Raw genomic sequence first — 19,839 nt, 5'->3', positions numbered from 1 at the left:
AGTATGTTAAGTTCTTTATAATTTTTTTATCTTAGCGTAACACAGGAGGAGTCTAGGGGATAGTGCAATTAAATAGCTATTTCAGCCGCTTTATTCGCCCTATAGGCTTCACCTTGAAGTAGAGCCGCTATAATTCTTTAGCAAAAACTAGCAACGGCATCACAATAAAATAGGCTTAGGTCCTAACGATATTCATAATAACGTTACCTTAAGAGCACTTGGCTTCCCTCGCCTCAGCCAGCAGTACTAATTGTAAAGGGGTTGTTCTGGGAACACGTTGAGGGAGATGTACCACGATGTCTTGATACTGAAAAGACCTGGACCAGCGGGCGATATCTTGGTGAACAGCCTCCTATCAATTACACAGAGACTGATCCTTGCGGATCAGAAGTGCCCCGCGTGAGAGAGTTCCCTCACGGGGTTCTTATCTATCCTGTATCGTGGCATCATCCAGCATCATTCGGCGGGTCCTCCTGACCTTCGTCTGGAGACTCTCGTTACACTTATAGACCAAATTCTAGGCTTTGTAACATTTTCCCTAATAACACCATTATTACAGTGTAGATCAGAGATCAGGATAGGTGGCATTTAGAGTAGAGTCGAAGGTAAATACACTCAGACTCGCAATTTAACGCTGTAGATCCTTTCTATATAATTCTTAAAATGGTTCAAGTGCTTGAACTCTAGCGCCTCTCCCCTGTATTTAGAGTGGTTACACGACATCTACTTCGCGCCGCCTAGCTATTTCGTGTAATTCCTATCGAAATGGTTATATATTACCGCCGGTCGACAATACTTGAACGTCCTTTCCTTGTAGGACAAGGCTTCGTTCCCGATATACTGTAGACATTACTTCCTGTCCATCAGGAGCGGAAAGGGGTCCGGCCCGGGAGACTCTTCCTTTACCGTGACGTCGGCTGTGAGGATCAAGGATCCAAGGGTAGTAAGACCAGAGTGTCTGGGTACAAGCAGTGCACGCGCAACGTAGGAGCAGAGTGCTCGTTAGGGGTTGAGTGGTGGTCTCATTGAACTCTGCCTCTCCCCTAAGCTCTGTCTCCCGCCCTCCTTCTTATGCCCGTGACAGTATCGCTAGGGCTTACTTCCCCGCTCTGCTGCTTTGTCGTCCTCCTTGCTGGTGCGCTCCTTCGACGCTCATCTGACGCGCTATTTATGCCATTCCAGCTTAGTGCCGTTGTTGCTTCTGAGGCTCGCTTACGCTGCGGCTCCGAGGCTTCCGGACCGCGCCTCACGCTGGCTCCGCTCAGCCGGTCCTCACATCGGCCCACGCCCTCCGTCGGATACAGTTTTGCTTTACGGTCTCTCATTTGCCGCATAAGGCGACTATGAGCTCGGCCACTGTCAGGTGCAGGAGAGTGTCAGGTGCAGGCGGGGCACTGCCAGGGTCAGGGGCCTATAAATTACCGGCTTCGCCGGAAGTTTTGGAACGTTCAGAGTTCAACACTGTCACCTACCACCTCCTTAGAAGCGATAGCTGCGCAGACGCCGCTCCTTCAATGCGAATCATCCTTTCACTCTCCCTTTCTCACAGCAATCCCAATTTTCGATCTAACAGCTACCTGGATACGGAGTTCGAGTAGCTCTGTGGAGCTTAAGTTATCCGGCTAGCTATAGAGGATCTCGGTGAGCTGGGCGCACTCGGGTATATATAGGTCGATGACCGGCTCGACGTATTCCTCCTCCTCTTCCCGGTCGGCCTCTATATCCCAGGTCAGACGGTTGTAGAAATAATCTTCCTAGTAAGCTCGCTAGATAGCATTCTTCCGCTATACCTCCTTAGTTGCGATTAACCTAGTGAATTCCCGAATCCGTTCCTCGTTTTCTATGCCTTTAATCCGGTACTAGCCGCCTTTAAGCTATACCCTCTCCGCCTCTAGTACAACGATCTCTAAATCGAGTAGTATTATGTCTCAGACCTTATTAGGGACTATATCCTTACTTATACGGGGGTCGCGTATAAGGCCTATATACGAGAGCATTATAAGTAGGCTATCCTCAGTCGGCTTGTCCAGGAATATATTCTGAAGGTAAAACTTAACTTTCTCGTTAATGTATATGCTGTTGAAGGTAGCCTACTTCGGGTCGTAGCGCATTATCTGATCACGGACAGCATCAGAGGCGTTACCTATATACCGTCAGAAGAAGGCTGCTCTGGGAGTGCAAAGGACGTACCGTTCACTATGTTTGCCGCTCCTCTATACTATACTGTCGGAAACACGGCATCTCTGAATCTTGGGAAATGACAGTTGATGATTTTTATGTGTCTTCTCTTGATTGTCTTTTTGTGTGTCCCTCCCGTTTATCTTTGCTAGAGAGTTTGCTCCTTTTATAGACGAGATATATGTATAGGATGACGTCCATACAGTGGCGTAGTTAGCTGCCAGTCTTCCTTAGCTCAATAGAGTATATGGGTTTGGCTCCCACACTAGATCCTGTGATCCTGATCCTTTGGCACATGATCCTTTTGACATATACCTTTGGTTCAATCGCGTTTTTATATCCGGCGTCGAACGACTAGCACTCTATATCGTCTCTCAGCATATAGTATTGAAGAGGCTAATAGTTAGAAATAATAGACTTATCGGCTTCGTATTCTGAAATAGAGTTGCCGAATCGGCGGAAAACGGGCCGCTTAAGCCATTCTTCTTTCTAATGTAAGGGAGTATACTTAACTAGTCCCCGGTTCTTAGCTTAAAAAACTGCTCCGATACTAGTAAACTTCGACGCAGTAAACACACCGTCGTATATAGCTAAGCTGATAATAATAGTAATAAAATAGAAGATCAACCTCCTAGTAAGGGTAAAGAAGAAAATAGTTCTGGAGGGTAGATTGTTAGGTCCTAGGTACTAAAGAGAAGTAGGAGATCACTTATAGCTTCAGCTTATTATCTGCCCCTTTATAATGTATAAACTTGATAGATATAGCTAGACCATCCTTGCCAGTTTCCAGGTAGTATACGATTATCAGCAAGATATCCTTATAACAAAGTACCTTTAGACGTCTGTAGCTCGTAGTCTCCTACGAGATCAGGTCTTCTAACAGCCTAGAATCCTTATTAGGCGCCTTGTCCTCGTCGTTAGAGCCCCCCCCAATAGCCTTCCGGAGGAAGAGCTCCTCCAAATACCTGTCTTTGCTGCTCTTTCTCTCGCTGTCTACAAACTCGTCCGGCCGCGTGCCTATAAACACGAGGCCGAGGTAGTATCCCGATAGCTAGATACGATGCCCCTCCTAGGAGAAGATACTGGTATTGTACTTGATATTAAAGGTTTATATAACCAGTAAAGTATCTGAGTCAGCAACGTCCTTTCCATAGATATAGAGCACTCTCAGATTAAACCGACGGACCAAGACAGTATCGTACTACTTACGAGAGCTATTAGCAGATAAGTGGGTATAGGGGAAGCTGGAGATATACCTTCTAAATTTCTTTAATGTTATTCCTATCTATATAGCGGCCTATGACACTCGTATACAACTGTTTATACTAGCGGAAATACTCCTATGACATTCCCCAGGACTCGATCCTATATATTTAGTACAGATATTCGAGGAAATCTATTACCGTCTCTCGGTCTACTTCCTTAATTACATCTCGCTAGGTTCCTGTCTGCTTAGCAGATTCGCAGTATCTCGAGGTTAATTAGCGATATCGCTGATGGAAGGGGAGGGAACTAGCTGTCACAAACTACCAACTACACCAAAAGGTGGGGAGCTCCACGATTGTTAGTCGTAGAATGCTAAACCTGCATTTTATCTGACACACCCCCTCAGCTCTAAAGACATCCTGAGGGTTTAGGGCTGGAGACCTTTTGCCTCCTGGAGACTACCAACTCCGTTTACCCGCACCTCGTCTCGAGCTTATATAAGGTCTTAGCGCTTTTCGCCGGGTGGCAGATCTGCTCTGCGCGGGAATCGAACCCACGACCTTTTAATCAGCTAGCACCAAAGAGGCACTGAGACTCTTAATTGTCGGAAACACGGCACCTCTGAATCTTGGGAAATGACAGTTGAGAATTTTATGTGTCTTGAGTTGATTGTGTTCATTGTCCCTCCTATGTTCTGTTGCTCTCCTCTGTCCGTCTATCTTTGCTGGAGAGTTTGCTCCTTTTATAGACGAGATACGCGTACAGGATGACGTTCGTACCGTGGCGCAGTTAGCTGCCAGTCTTCCTTAGCTCAATAGAGTATATGGGCTTGGCTCCCACACTAGATCCTGTGATCCTGATCCTTTGGCACATGATCCTTTTGACACACCCCCTCAGATTCAACCCGTCAAGAGCTTGAATCTGGACTTCTCTCCTGCAGACTGGGTATCTGCGTCAGTCCTAGCTGCTTGATAAATCTTTGGTGTAAAGGATAGTTAAGAGCTTTGGTTAACCCGTCTGCCATCATCTTGGTTGAGGGCATGTATTCCACCTTGATTTTCTTGCTTGCCACTTCCTGGCGCAACCAGTGGTTGTGAATATCCACGTGCTGTAGTCGGGTCTGGAGGGTAGCCACTTCAGCCGTGACAAGTCGTATAGTCTGCTGATTGTTATACTGAATCTTGATGTGGTGGTCGTCCAGTTTGACTGACAGGTCGGCCAGTAGTCAGCTTACGAAGAGAGACTCTTTGGCGGCTTGTGCTAAGGCTAGTAATTCGGCCTCTGTAGTAGATGTGGTAATGGTTTCTTGCTTGTTAGCCCTCTAACCTACAAGCCTACCAAACAACTTTATGGCGTACGCCTGAGAGCTCTTTCGATCAAGGCTGTTATTAGCGAAGGAGGTGTTGCTAGCGACAACGTAGTCGTTGCTACCCCCTAATTGCAGGGCCATTTTGCGTGTGTGATATAGGTAGTGGAGGACTTGGTCTGCAGCTTTGTGGTGCTGGGGCCCAGGGTTGGTATTGAATCTGACTAGCCGTGATACTGCAAAAGCTATGTCGGGCCTCGTGATTATAGCGGCGTATAGGATAGATCCAGTCTTCCGCTGATAACTGGTAATTGACGAGTGCTCTGCTTTACTATCGTACGGCAATAATTCAGCCGTAGCTATTGGGATCTTAGCCGTTGGGCTCGTCGTAGCTAGGTTGACAATCTTGTTAAGGTAAGCCGTTTGCGATAGCTAGATCAATCCTTTGGATCGGTCTCTTATAACTTCGATACCTAGGAACTATCGTAAGTCATCCCTGCCTGTAAGTTGGTACTTTTGTTGTAGTAAATTGATTAGTGTCTAGGCGACGGCTGCTTTTTCTTTCTTATAACCTAAGACAATATCATCGACGTAGAAGAAAATCAGGATTCCGTCCTTAATTAGGATATAGGGCTTGTATGGGACGGCTTGTAACCCTAGGGTCGAGAGAGTCGTCTTGAGTTCTTTTTGCTAAAGTAGTGCTGACTCGCGGAGGCCGTATAGGGCTTTCTTCAGCCGTAGGACTTTACCAGGACTTTTATAGCCGGGAGGCATCTGTATATAGATGGCATCTTCTAGAGTAGCGTTGATAAAGGCGTTGACTGCGTTAAACTGTTTTAATTCGAGGTCGAATCAGGCCGCAATAGCCATGACGATGCGAAATAATCTAGCAGCGAGGGTAGCCGTATAGGTCTCCTGTGCCGATAGTCTTTGTTAGTTACCCCTAATAACCAGCCTTGCTTTGCATTTCTTGAAGGTTCCGTCTTAGTTGAATTTGTAGGTATATACCTACATACAACCTAATATATACTTATCTTCCTTCTGCGGCTCTTGCCGGTCGACTTTGGTCCAACAATCTATTTCGGTATTCATTTGTAAGTGATCCTTTTCGGCTTGGATAAATTGGTCCTTGAATAGATGGTCTTTGAGCTGGTGGTGCTATCTCGGCAGTAGAGGTAGATCTTGGCTGTAGAGGGTCTGTAGACTGCTAGGCCGTCTAGCAAGTCGTTGTACCATTGCCTTCGTGACTATCTGGCCATTGCGCGTGCCGACCGGTTGCTGTAATCGACCTGCCATAAAGGCGGCCATCCAGGGTTTGAAGGTTGAATCTAGTATGGCTTGACGATCGGCTTGCTGGATCGAAGCTGTAAGTAATGTAGCCGGCAGCGTCAAAGGAGGTGTAGGATACGGCTCAAATCTTGAGGACGTATATAGAAATTGCACCTCTTCTTCAGCCTCTTCTTCAGCCGTCTCGTCTTCCTGGTCCTCGTCGGCATCTAGTATCGGCTGTTCGACAATTTCTTCTTCTAGTGCTGTGGATCTTGGTACCTCTGGTTCGGGTAGTTGTATCGTTGTAAGAAGGTGGCTCAGTTCGTCGAGTTGGAGATGCAGGCAGTTGTCCTTTAGGGTTTGGATATCCCCGTTGAAGATCTCCCCTTCATTGAATATCACATCCCTTGTGCTGATTACCCTGTTGGTTACCAGGTTCCAGATCCTGTAGATATTTGAAGAGCTGTATCCGATAAGGTAACCGATCTAGGCTCTTGGTTCTAGCTTTGGGTTCTATTGCCGATGATTTTTCGGCTTGTTAAATACCCCTTTTTGAGCGCTTGTTGTCAAGGCAAGGCTTTGTAGCCGTAAGCTCGGAGATGGGCCTGGTCTGGCTTCCTGTCTTCTACTACTATACCGTCTCTGTGGGCAAGGTAGGTATGGAAACGATCGTACGGGGTCTTCCAGTTGTAGCTGTATTTAGGGATCCGATTATACAGGTAGACTGCAGCTCTAGCAATCTCTGGCCAAAGTATTGCAGGAAATTTGGCACCGGCTCGCATTGCCCTGATCTTTTCTGTAATCACACCCCCTGAGCGTTCGGCGCCCCCATTTTGCGCTGGCGTATTGGATGCCGAAGGCTCGACCTTGATAAAGCGTCGTGTAAAGACAGCCTTGATAACCGGCTAATGGAATTCATTGTCGCATTCCACTACCTTGGGCTGTAGTTAGTATTATTACTCTAGGGTACCAAAGAAATGATCGAGTGCTGAAATAATGGACTCGGCCTCCCTATCTTGAAGGTAGTAGTCCCAGGCTAACCTGGACCATCTATCGACTATCAACAACAGATATCGGTAGCCGTTATACCCTTCCTTAAAGTCGAAGAGGTCTATAGCAAATCGTATCCCTAGGCCTTCGTTGTGGTCTCGAGGTTGCCGGCGAATTTGAAGCTTAGTCTTGGAGACTCCACATACCTCACATTCGACTGTGGTAGGCCCTTTGATTCGTACGTCTTGGGTATACTGGACCAGGTGTTCCAACGCCTGTGGACCAGGATGGCCAAGCCGTAAATGCCACAAGTCAGCAATCGCTTTGCTGGGCCGTCTTTGGGTATATATATTAAACTTGTTGCGGCGCGTGACGAAGGCTGCGTTGGAATAGGAGCGAGGTAGGTCTTCCAGGATAAACTGGTCGTATCGATCTACCAGGTAGCCAAGGACGAAGCCGTTAGATCTCCGTAAGCAGTTGTTGCCAGGACTTATATCCCACCAGATCCCTTGCTTTCGCAGCTGCCGTAAAGACACCAGGTTGCAGACAAACCCAGGGCAATAGGCCATATCTCGAAGCCGTAGGACGTAGGTAGTTTGTCGGCACTGCCTTATATTTTGCCATTGAGGTCGTGACAGCTGGTGTCCCTGAATCTAGATATCCATATCTCCGTACCCTTAGATGGGTACTGGGCTATCCCTAGCCCATATATAATCGCTAGGCTCAGCCTTCTTAAAATTATTAAACCTGTCTCTTCGGTTAAAGATATGAATAGTAGTTCTAGAATCTAGGATAGCTGAATTCTTCAAAGGATATTCAGCTATTAAGAAGGCTGTCTTTGCAATCAGAAAACTGCCAGGGCAGCGGCCGATTTTCCGGCCTAGTCAACTCTATAACTCCATCTGATACCTCAGCTTCTCGACTTCTTTTTGTAACGTCGGATCCTTTAAGGACTTGTCAGCCCTGACCCGAATGTAGTTTCTTTCGACAAAGCTTTCGGGTGCTATTTCTAGAAAGGCATAGTAACATCTTTGCAGATGGTGGAACTGGCCACAACAGGTATATATGGTTGTGACGGCTGTGCCTAAGGCCTTCCTTGGCCCTAATTTAGGTCTTTTGCCCTCTGGGGTCTTGGCTTTGTTTTGCCGTTTTCTCGGCCTGCCGCCACCAGAGCCACCCTGTTGCGTTTGTTGACCATTGTTTTGTTCCCCCCCATCACTACCAGGGCCGACTTCGCCATCAGAAGCGTCCTCCTGATGGGCCTCTTTACCACCTTTTGTGGCAGCGAAGGAAGGGCCAAACACGCCTTTTGCTATCCGGTGGCTACCCGGTCTGCAGGCTCTCGTTGACTGCTTTACCTCCTCCCGAAAGTCGTTAGCCACCTCTCGGTAGGTCAAGGTTAACTGCGATGCCTTTGCTCCTTTTACTAGCTTATAGGCCGTAACCCAGTGACTCATGATCGGCTTTACCGCATCAGTGAAATCCTGGAACCAGGCGCTTGTCGATAGAGCCTCAGGAACTTTCTTCCTTTGGGCGTTAGAGAGCGCTTGCTCCCAATTTTCGGACCACCTGATTAGGTCCTTAGGGACTCGTACGAGGGGTTTGATGGCTTGTCGATAGACTTCGCGAGCGTCTGAAAGTGCTTTGTCGTTACTGATACCGGCTTGGGCTTGAAGAGCCGAATACCATTCTGAGATTGTCTCGGTCGGGTCGCAGGAAGTAAGCTGGTAATGTGGACTGACTGTCTTCAGAATCCACTGCTTCAGGCGCTCGATCTTGTCGGTTTGTTGCTCGTACTTCTTGAGCTCGGCTTGGTAAATAGACCATTCGAGCTGGAAGGTACGGAAACCGTCTGCCGTGAGATCGCCGATTCCAATTGCTGACGTAGTTGAACCCGTAGCCGGGGTTGCCGTCCGGTTGTCCTCAACCACAGATTCGGTATGGCCTCTGGCCGTAATAGTTGACTGGGTAGGACTCTTGTGCTTGTGACGTGCTGGGTCCGGAGCCGTAGGTTCGCTGAGGAACGGAGTAAGACCCTGAATTTGGGCCCACGTATTCCCGGCAACGGCCTGGGCTTGGAACTGCAGGTTCCAGGATTCCCAGTCGTCAGAGCTGGTCAGGAAAACAGTCTTTTCGTTGTTGACGGCTGTCATCTCGAATCGGATTCAGGGATGCTTTTGATTGTGCTTCCTTTATTGGCTTGCTAATCGGAGGTTGAGCGAATGAGACTCTTAATTGTCACAAACTACCAACTACACCAAAAGGTGGGGAGCTCCACGATTGTTAGTCGTAGAATGCTAAACCTGCATTTTATCTGACACTAGCACGTTACCTCTTCCATTTTCGCAGCATGCCGGCGATGTTGATCTTAGTGTTGTCGGTATAGTCGGGTTTGAGGAACTGAGTGTCCTTGAGCTGCTTGCGGAGAGCCGCGTGCTGCTCGGCCGTGAGGGCCTCTGGTCGTTTTGCAATCTGCCTCTCGGCTTCTCGTTAGGTAAAGCGCCGGACGAAATCCGTATTATAACGCTTGTCATTTGCGAGAGGCTGCGAGGGGCGACGCGGCGCTATAGCGATGACATTAAGTGCTGAGGGCTACCGACTCTGTCAGTATAGCCGACGAGAGAGGAAAGTGCGAAGGCTATCATTTCATGTCGTGCTGGGCCGGGGAGCCAAAATTGGATATCTGGTAGAAGAAAATGGTTTCCTGGATCCTGGATTGGGGACGGCTGTTCGAAAGAAAGAGGCCCAGAGCCGGGCCCGCCCATTGGCGCTTGGAACGCGATGGGGTCGCGGTGGGATTACAGCTGTGCAGCATGGATAGATTGATTGGAGGGGCTGGCAGCGCAGGGAGGTACCGGGTACTCGACAGTGACCAGCGCCCCGCACTGTCAAGGCCGCTGAAAATGGCGACACGGCTCAGCCAAATTCGGCGGCTACAACAGCGAATTCTCGACTTAATCTGTAATTGTACTCGAGTTTCTTTATTGCTTTCAATGCCATGCTGAAACATTTAGGGGGCTAGAATAGTTGATATAGGCTTGTTGACCTTGTTATGAGAACAGGCGGCATGAGAGTGAATTAACTTCCTGGTATTGTGGACTAGGAACTAGGTATAGAGAACATTGCGGCTAATGAGGATACTGGTAGGTTAAAGCTGTAACTATGCTGATACAATTACTTAAAACACCCCTTCATATATACTCCCTCGTCTCTTTCATCGTTCGTTGACTTCCAAGCCCCACCAAACGCAACCCAAACACTCAACTGCAACCAGCAGCAATGTCTAGGTACGGGTGTATGGCTAACTGCGCTAACCCGTGCCGTCCCGGTAACCGGGTCAACGTCACGTGCATTGGACACATAATCACTTCGCTGCAGAAGGATCTCGAATTCCGGAGCAGCGTCGAAGTGCATCGCTGGCTCAAGTCGGATGAGGTTCGTCCGTTCTGGGGCGAGTTCAAACGCGACTATCTCGCACATAACCCGGTGCGCATTCGGACCGAGCGGCCGTTCCAGTCGAGCCGCAACTTCAAGGAGCCCGTGTTCACACCCAACCTGACCGAGATCGAGATGGGCCTTCACGACAGTGACAACGTAGCACGTCTCCGCGCCGACTTTGAGCGCAGGGACAAGGGCTGTTGGAGCGTCACCGACCACATTGCTTGGTTTTGTCACCAGGTTTATTATCAGGCGTGGAGAAACAAGAGCGCAAAAAGCCTACTGCCTCATATCCGGGAGCCCAGGGGCTGCGACGACGGGAACTCGCCTTACGTCTTCTGTGGCGATTTCGCGTACATCCTAGTGGCTCTAGTTCATATTGAAGTGCGGCAGCCCGACTGGGTATTTGAGAGAGAGTTTGAAAACGAGGAGCGTGAGGCGACATATGGTGCGATGGGGTCCCTGTTGTTGGATCAACTCGACCAAGAGAGCTGATGACGTTCCGCCCTCACTCTTTCTTAACCAGTGATCAACCCCTACTCACAGTCAATCTATCTTAGAGATGTAATGAAGTGCTATGTAAGCCCCCATCTCCATAGTAACCCATATCTAAGTCCTCAGATCCCGCCATAACCAATGACCTATGTTTAAGTGACACGAGTGAAATCACTCCCAATCTTGTCTTGGGCTAACATTACCGTATTGTACAATATATGCCGGCTCTTGTAGAATACACTTCTTCTCCGTGTAGGCATGCGATTTCCAATGCCCGGAACACCTTAACCAAACTATAGGATCCGCAATCAGCTGCTACGACCACACATATAGCTAGCGAGTCTCGTCGACTACCTTATGCGCCGACTCACGATAACAGGCACCTTGCACATATTTCAGCCCAACACAAACTCGTCCACAGGCTTCATTTCCTACTAGCCGTCTGTCAGTACCGCGAGATCGATTACCGGGAGGGCTTAGGGGTAAGCGCAGGTTGAAGATGCGTTGTTCATAGAAAGAGGAGAAACGTATGGACGTAGCCTTTGAGGGTTGTTGTTCAAAAAGGAAAAAGAAGGGGGGAAAAAGGAGGAAGGAAAGGGGTTGCGTGTTGTCTTGTAGAGAAGATGAGCACGGCTGACAGGGTGTTCGTACTATTTTCCGTCACCGCAATACCCTGCGCTGGAAAGGAACCTTTTCTATGTCCATTATTCAGTGATTGCAACATGCCATGTTCTTATTTAAGTACCATATTAATAGAGAGGCAGTGAAGTTGGGAATATCTCTTTGTGGCCGTCACGCGGATGGGCCGCTGTCTAAGCGACCCCGGTAATGAATATCCTCTATTGCATGTAATCGCATGTAATGGGTTTTCCGTGTGGGGGTTTCCCAACTGAAAGGATCTTTGACTCGGACCGGAACATGAAGCTGTTTTTATCGGAGGTCCCTGAATTACACTAAGCACTAGTAGAAGAGACGAAGCTGACGCGGTTGGCACCACTGGAATAACAAGCAATCACTGCTGACAGATGTTGGATCCGTCTTTACAAAACTGACCATATTGAGATTGATGTTGAAATCCGAGCTCTGCGGACAACCCAAAAGACCAACCGGGAATGAAAACAAGCGAACGCTGCGGGACGTAGCTGAAGCCCACACGGCTGGCTATGGGCTCTCAAACAGAAGCATCCAAGCCGCAAACCGGTCAGATCCTGGACCACCGGAGCAGCGTGGCTGCAGCAATGATAGGTAAGACGCTTACCAGTTCACCTAACCCAGCGAACTCGGGTGGGATTCTCGCGTTGACAAACGCCCCGGCGGCGAGCAGGATGGCCAAGAGATTGTAGACAAAGCTCCAGCCAAAGTTGAAGGCTACTCTATGAATCGACTTCCTGCTCACGGTAATGGCGGTGAGAATGCCAGCAAGGTTGGGGCGCATCAGGACGATGTCAGCTGCGGAGCTGGCGACATCGGTTCCTCCCTCGTTCATGTGCACGCCGATGGTGGCCTGAGCTAGAGCAATCGCATCATTGGTACCATCGCCACAGAAGATGACGATCGGCTTTTTGTTCTTCTTGCGACTGTTGGTGTTGTTCGTAGAAGCGGAGAGAATGTTCTGGATGTACGCTTGCTTGTCTGCAGGAGTGCAGCGTGAGCGGACGTTCGACTGGGGGATATTCAGCTGAGCTGCAACGGATCGCACGGCGCCATCGTCGTCGCCCGAGATGATGTGAACTGATACGTCAGAGTCACGTAGGGCATTGACAGTGGAGGCGGCGTCGGGTCGGATGGAATCTTCGAGGCCGAAAATGGCAGCGACAGAGCCGTCGATCGTAACGCAGAAGACTGTTAACCCTTGTGACAACGCTGATTGCACAATTGGATCCGATGTGAGGTTGAGCCAGCGGCAATTACCTGCCCGGATGATCGAGCCGGATCCCGTCACGGTACCTTCGACGCCTTTTCCTAGAAGGGTCTTTAGCTGAGACACTGGGGCTGGTAATACGCCCAACGTTTTCAGATGCGTTTCCACAGCGGTGGACACAGGATGCTTGATATCCCTGACAAGACCCAGAACGAGTGACCAGGTGGCGTCCTGGTCGCTTGCGGCATACCATTCCTGAGCCACTGTCATCTTACCCTTGGTTATTGTGCCAGTTTTGTCGAAAACAACATGTGACGCCTTGTACGCAAGTTCGATGCTTTCCGCCGACTTGAAAATAACACCTCGTTCGGCGGCGACGCCAGTGGCGATTACGATGACCATGGGCGTTGCTAGACCGATGGCGCAGGGACACGATACAATTAAGACCGTAATCGCGTAGGTGATCGCCTGGATCGTAGCCTCGCTTCCAGGTTGGTTACGTGCCTTCACGCCAACAGCGATCCAGATACAGAATGTGGTGATCGCTAAGACGACAATGACAGGCACAAAGTAGCTCGCCACACGATCTGCGATGTTCTGGATTTTCGGCTTCGAGAGCTTTGCTTCATCGACCATCTCCGCGATAGTGCTTAGCGTATTGTCGCCGGGAAGCCGCGTCAACCGAACGTACAATGTGCCAGAACCATTGACGGACCCGGCAATAACAGGAGATTTGGGGTGCTTTTCGACTGGTCTGGATTCCCCGGTGATCATCGACTCGTTAACCTCGGATGATCCAGAAACAATTGTGCCGTCGGTTGGAATCCTCGAATCAGGGGCGACTTTAAAGACATCCCCGAACTGAAGGAGGCGAGCATCGGTCTCCCTTTCCCCATCGTCGGTCACCACGATGGCGGTAGGGCTCTGCAAAGATCGAACCGAAATAGACTCTACCGCCCTTTGACGAGCCAAGGCGCTCACCCAACGGCCCACCATGATGAGGGTTACCAAGAGAGTGCTCGTCTCAAAAAATTCGCCCGTCGATAATGGCCGGCCGGAGACTACGTAGCCGAACGAGACAACCGAGAAGATGTAGGCCACGCTGGTGCTCAAGACAACAAGGAGATCCATTTCAATCACCTTCGAGAAGACGAGAGCTTTCAGAGCCTTTGGATAGAATGGCCCGGCGACGAGAACTTGAACGAGCGTCGCCAAAGCTAGCGATGCTGAGCTGTATTCGAGATGACGCTCGGGGAGCGGGGCCCAAGCCATGACCAGGACGGGAATGGTCAGGATTACAGAGAGCAGTGTCATGTAGCCGACATGACGCACATGCTTGCTGCCGGCTTCGAGCATTGGATCAGGGCGAGGCATGGCGAGACGGATGGGAGCGTCGCCCCAGCCGCGTTCGACGAGGTCCCTAGCTCCGATGGTCTTGGGATCGAAGCTGATGTTGACCGTTTTCTTGTCCACAATTCTGATCTCGGTAACCCCGTCCGGCCAAGGCTGATTGACAAAGGCAGCCGCATCACCGCCCGGAGCAATGATATCAAAATTCGAGCCTTTGTTCGTGATTCTCTCGCACTTGAACTCGGTTGTTATTTCGACATGTTCCACAACTTCAGCCATGGACGTAGAGCCGACCAAGTCAAACTCGGCACGAGAAAGCACCAGACTAGTCCTCAGGTTCTTGACCGCTGGATGGGTGCCCAGAGTCCGAGCCAGTTTTGTCTCGCATCCAGTGCACGTCATACCGGAGATGCTGAGGATAACATGCTCCTTTTCGTTCTCCTTGAAGCCCTTCTCGAGGTCGGTAGCGCGCGCTACGTGTGGTGAGATCTCTGTCGTCTTGTTGACGCGGCTGGCTGGTTGCTTCGCAGCGCAGCAGGAAGCAGCGCAAGATGTTGCGGCTCCAGGAGGGGCGAGCTGGATACTATCCACTCTGTCGACTCTGCGACGTCCATTCTTGGAGCGGGTTCGTTTCTCCGCGGAGCAACCGATCGAATCTGCGCGACTAGAAGTACAGCACAGGTCGGTGGACGCGCGTGAAGATGGTTGTATCTCTTTGGGGGAGCCGCGAGCGCTCCCGGTGGACGAACGACGCGGAGGCAGGCAGCAGGATTCCTGTCCGAGGGCAATCAGCGCACGGCAGATACAGCCGAGAGCCTCGAGCCTCTCCGCGTACGTCAGACGGGCCTTCGTCGCGTGTTCAGCACATGGCTTGCCGTCTTTTCCTCGGCCGCAAGTCGAGTCGTCCGAGCATGCAGGTCACCTTAGCCACACATGGAAAAGATAGAGCCGGGGACAATGGAGAGCCTACTGTGGGATGTAAGGCCAGCCTCGTAGTTCTCGCATTCACGCAGCGCGAGGCGATCGAGGCAGGACTGATCGCAGCAGGGAGCAACTTTACCCTCGCAGCAGTTGGGCACAGGCGTGGCATCCAGACGGGTCGGCTTCGGAGCAGAGCAGCAATCATTACAGCTGGGAACGGCGGGCGCCGGAGTGTGGCAACCGTCGTTTTCGGTAGACTCATCGGGCGCTGTAGTAGCAAGCCCGGACCCGTCGGGATCATTCTTAGTCATTACGTTGGTGTCGTCGCAGCAGCTATCGCCATCATGCTGCACCGGAGCTGACTCAGGATCAGCGGGGGCAGCCTTTGGCTGTTCGGGAGGAGCTGAAGCTGGCTTCGCACAGCAACCGGAGCCGCAAGCCATTGTGGGCGCTTGTGTAAGGTAGTATCAGATTCCCCAAGAGGCTGAAGAAGGTGGATCGGATAGGTTTGACCGGTGGCGTGGTATCAGGTGTCCAGGTCTGACAGTGCGTCCTGAGTCTGTTGATCCATCGTGGATGAACCCCGCTTCAGCAAGCCACTCATGACAGTTAAACATCACAAGGTACCTTACCTTTACCTTACTAGCTCAACTGTATCTGGAGGCAAAGTCAGGTGACCGGCCTCGACAACGCTCGGGCCATGACGATTAACGACCTTCACCAACCCTTGCATTTAGGTACAGTACCACCTTAGCCATCACAACCACAGCCCAAGTCGAAAGACGAAGACCGCGCCCCGGAGATTACGGGTGACGCCCATAAATCATCTCACAAATCTTCGACCTCCTTGCACCCCGAAATGCGCCAGCTCTTCCACGGGCGCCCATCCTCCGCCTTCCAGCACACATCATCCACCCACTCCGGCGTAAATGTCCCCTCCTTACACTCGCGATCCGTATGCAGCGTCACTAAGTAGGAAATCGCCCTTCCGGGAGGGAAAACGTGGTCAGGAAAAAACTTGCCTCTCAAAACAGAGATGGGGAAAAGTCCGATAAGGGGGACCAAAAAAAATTCTTAAATCTCACCGACGCAACCCGGCCCAAGCCAAAGCAGCCCCGCGCTCAGGGTCCTGTCGCTCCCCACTAGGCCCTGGTCGAGCGCGTCGCAGCCGTCCGTCGCCTTGAGGAAAAGCTCCCACGCCTCTACGCCGTACACCGCGGACCAGCCCAGCCCGCCGCACCCCGGGTCCGTGTGGAAGGTTATGCCGGCGAGCAGGCCCGGGCGGAGCTGGCGGGGGGCGGGTGTCGTGGGGTAGCGTGAGGGAGCGCGAGGGCGGACGCGCTGAGGGTTAGGAGGGTTTGGAGGGCGGGGAGCTTCATCTTCGGTTGGGTGCTGCGGTACTACTTAGTGCCTTAGGAAGTGGGTGCGTGATGTCTTGGGGCGAGTGAGATTGTGAGGCGGAAGAGTGATGTAGTTACTGAACTCGGACATCAAAGGGCCTGTTAATGGTGTCTCGAATAGGAGGGGTTGCCTTTATCTACTTTTTCCTGTGGTTGAAGCGGTGCTGGGTGATATCGTAAGAGATGGGCTATGAACTCCCGCAGCAATATCCATTGCGGTGTCGACTTGGTCGTTATAAGTAAAGTAGGATCTTACAAACCCCGATCCCTGCCTCGCAAAGTTCCCATTGCAACGAGCCGCTCTGTCTGATTGGAGCGCGGCTCTCGACAAGACCCAACGCGCATGCCGGAAGCAACGCTGCGCAGCAATTCGGCGGATGGCATTGCTGCTAGAGCGGCCAGTTGCGTTATAGTATCGTATCGCTTTAATTGAAATCGCGTCGATGGGTTTCTGGGCATCGATAAACAAGTTCGGCCGACCACCTCCGCCTCCCGAAGCTATGTAGAACCCTTTTATGATTCAATAACATTGCACGATCTTCGCAAGTTCACGCCGGAACTTGAGGAGCGTGGCATCTGAGAGCAGTAGCTCTTGGCAGTATTACTCTAGCTGTTGGCCGCGTTCCCTTCTTGTGCCTTACCTACATTGTCTCAGCGGCCGCTCATGCTTATTATGCGTATCTGCTACTCGGAGCAGGACGGGACACAGTAGAGCTCATGTCTACGCTGGGTTGACTCAGTTGCCTAGTACTTAAGGGCGTACTGACAACAGGACTCTCGCAAAAGGGGAGTAGTCATCCCAGAAAATTATGCTGCCTGACGCCGACGACTCCGCTGAGTCGCAAGTTACGGCCAATCACCACACCTTGCCCTGGTCAAGCCAGCCCAGAGCCTCTCATAAAACAGATGTGCCGCCTAAGACTGGGTCGGAGAGTTTGGAGTGTTGAGCTAAAAGCTTGGGTAATGCAGTATACCTTGCTGGCTCGGCTCCTTGTATATCCTCAACTCTGCCATCAATAATACAGAGGCAGCCCTGTATCAATAGGGGATGCTGTCTTACATCCCACCTAGAGTTCATCCCCGCCGCGGCAACCGGACCTTTTCGGAAAGCTTGCACTCCCCGTCGGGCGGCGGTGCGACTGTGAGCCATCCAGTTGCGTACTCGGGCAGCCGGGTCTTGAGCAGCTCCACACGGCCCCGGTCCCAGAACACGAACCCAAGCCAGCGCCACAGCTCCAACTTCTGCTGCATCCAGATGCGCTGGCGTGCCGTGGTATCCGCCTGCCCCACCGGCATCACCTCCCTCCGCGCGTGCCAGCCCCAGCGTTGGCAGTTGATCCCGTGGTGGGCGTCGACCCAAGCGAAGGGCGGAGCGTCGGCGTCGGCGTCGTCCTCCTCGGCAACCAACAACAGCGGCATCGCGTCCTCGCGCCGGTACAGCTCGTCGCGGAGCTCCCGATATCCCTCAGCCACGCGGTCCGACCCCTTCTGGGCCGGCAGCGGCCCCGCGATGAGGAAGTTGAAGCGCGCCGGGACCGCCATCCCGCCCGGCGGCACGCGGCGGTGCGCCTCGGCTACCACCACCAGGCTTGGGTCTGCCGCCATCCGGGCGCGCTCCGCGACGAGCTTCCTGTGCAGCACGCCGAGGTCGCCGAGCGCTGCGTCCTTCTCTTCCCCCAGCGACGCGTTCGCCCGGCTTGGCCTCCAGGGTTCTTCGCAGCACACAAACGCGCGCGACGTCATCTCGCATAGAAATCCGTGGACATCGGCGAGCTGGTGCATCTCCCAAGGTGAAGAGAGGCCAAAAAACCTGTGGATAACCGCGGTCTCGTGCGGGCGGGGGTGGCCGCCCCCGAGGCGCGCTAGGACTTGGTGACGGAGCAGGGCTTGCGCGAGGTGCTGGCGCTCGTTGGCCGTCAGCGGGGAGGCGGCGTCTGGGTGTATCCTGCCCAGCGCCGGGAGCCTGGACGCCGCCAACTCGTCGATGAGGAACTGCACGCTGCTGTTCGTGCGGACGAGCGCGACGACCGCATCAGTCGACAGGCCCCTCGTCAACGCCAGCCCCCCACCGCCGCGGGGCAGCGCCTCGTACCGCTGGATCGCGCACTCACACTCCTTGGCATACGTTGCTGCCCGGGATTCGATCCTGGTGGGGATTATCAGCGTTGCGGCAACACCGTCCCGCAGAGCGGGGCCGAGGTCTCTGGCTACAATGCTGATCAACACGCCTCGCTTGGCCGACAGGAAGACTTTGTAGAGCGCGAGAGATGCGCGGATAAGCGAATGGAGGTCGGCTGTCGAGCGAGCGGCAGACATGATCATCACTAACACATCGGTGGGCAGTGATTCGAGCAGGGAGGTGGGCGGCGGCGGCGATGACGGCTGCTGCCGCCCGCTGCTGGTGCCTGTCCCTGTACGGAGCTGTTCGGATAATGTCTGGTCCATCGCGCAAAGTGTTCAATATGGTATCATTCAAATATGAGACACGCTCAGCCGTGGAGCTGGAAGATCGATCTCGTAGTGGGACCAGAACCAAGCGCGGTCGGCCTTGCAAGGTCGGGACAGCGAGAGCGATTGCGGAGCGATGGGGGCCGTCACCAAGTGGCAAGATGCAATGTACAGTACTGTAAGTACAATAGGTACTGTACCTTACGTTGCCCCGCACATTAATCACAGCTCTACCAGGCCACCTGATTAACCGCCAGGCGTAACCCCCAGACCAGATCGACAAACCTCCGCCTATTCCTCCGCAGATAGTTGGATTCACGGTACATACTGATTTACTTTACTCATAGGAACACCGTAATAATTAATAGCCGAGAGACTATCAAAGTTCCTGCTGTGTGACAACATTAGCAACCTTAGGTACTGTACACACCGAAGTGCCTCATCCAAAAGAGATAAGCTTCCTGTAGGCAACAAAGTACAGGTGTGCAGTACCTCAGATAGTAGCCCATAATTATTATTGACCTGACAGCTTGGGACTCACGGCGGCAAGATTGGATCTTCTCCCTTCAAAGGTATGCGCCCCCGGGACACGGCGATGGGTTGTTTCCTCAAACCTATGGAATAGTCCTCCGGGTCTGGAGTTCGGCGTACTGATCTCGGTTTCCGGTTGGGCGGTGAACTGCTCTCCGGATAACTCCCGTAGGCGGTCTGGATGGAAGCACTGTCTGAGTCGGGGCTGAGCATCGTTTTATGGCTCTCCTGGCTCAATGAGTCAAATTTTTCTCTTACGAGATTGGGTTTGACATCCCCGAGCCAAACCGTGGCGTCTCGGGTAGGGGGTTTGATATAGGTTGTGGAAATGGACCAAAAGACCCTCGATCGGTTAGCTGGCCTTGGGTGGAAAGTCTCACCCACCAAGGGTGGCTATACACGATGGGTTATCAAGCGAGCTTCGAGCGGAGTCCTGTCTTTAGAAG

The 19,839-nt window shown here is 51.9% G+C and overlaps 3 protein-coding genes across 3 annotated transcripts; 1 reads left to right on the top strand and 2 right to left on the bottom strand.

The window, feature by feature from the left end:
- Positions 1-10,228: 10,228 nt before the first annotated feature.
- Positions 10,229-10,882, top strand: MFIFM68171_07332 (uncharacterized protein; the record flags this gene model as incomplete). The annotated part of the gene is made up of 1 exon (XM_071062752.1): positions 10,229-10,882. The coding sequence occupies one exon, from the start codon at positions 10,229-10,231 to the stop codon at positions 10,880-10,882; it is 654 nt and encodes a 217-aa protein (XP_070918853.1).
- Positions 10,883-12,083: 1,201 nt separating this feature from the next.
- MFIFM68171_07331 (P-type cation-transporting) lies at positions 12,084-15,457 on the bottom strand (the record flags this gene model as incomplete). Its single annotated transcript, XM_071062751.1, has 2 exons — positions 12,084-14,608; positions 15,064-15,457. The coding sequence occupies 2 exons, from the start codon at positions 15,455-15,457 to the stop codon at positions 12,084-12,086; spliced, it is 2,919 nt and encodes a 972-aa protein (XP_070918852.1).
- Positions 15,458-17,488: 2,031 nt separating this feature from the next.
- On the bottom strand, positions 17,489-18,859 carry MFIFM68171_07330 (F-box domain-containing protein; the record flags this gene model as incomplete). The annotated part of the gene is made up of 1 exon (XM_071062750.1): positions 17,489-18,859. The coding sequence occupies one exon, from the start codon at positions 18,857-18,859 to the stop codon at positions 17,489-17,491; it is 1,371 nt and encodes a 456-aa protein (XP_070918851.1).
- Positions 18,860-19,839: the final 980 nt, after the last annotated feature.

The sequence above is a fragment of the Madurella fahalii genome (assembly GCF_045866475.1).
Source record: "Madurella fahalii IFM 68171 DNA, scaffold_4, whole genome shotgun sequence".
Lineage (NCBI taxonomy): Eukaryota > Fungi > Ascomycota > Sordariomycetes > Sordariales > Madurella > Madurella fahalii.
Note: the sequence above shows the minus strand (reverse complement) of the source record. Positions and strands in the feature narration are given on the sequence as shown.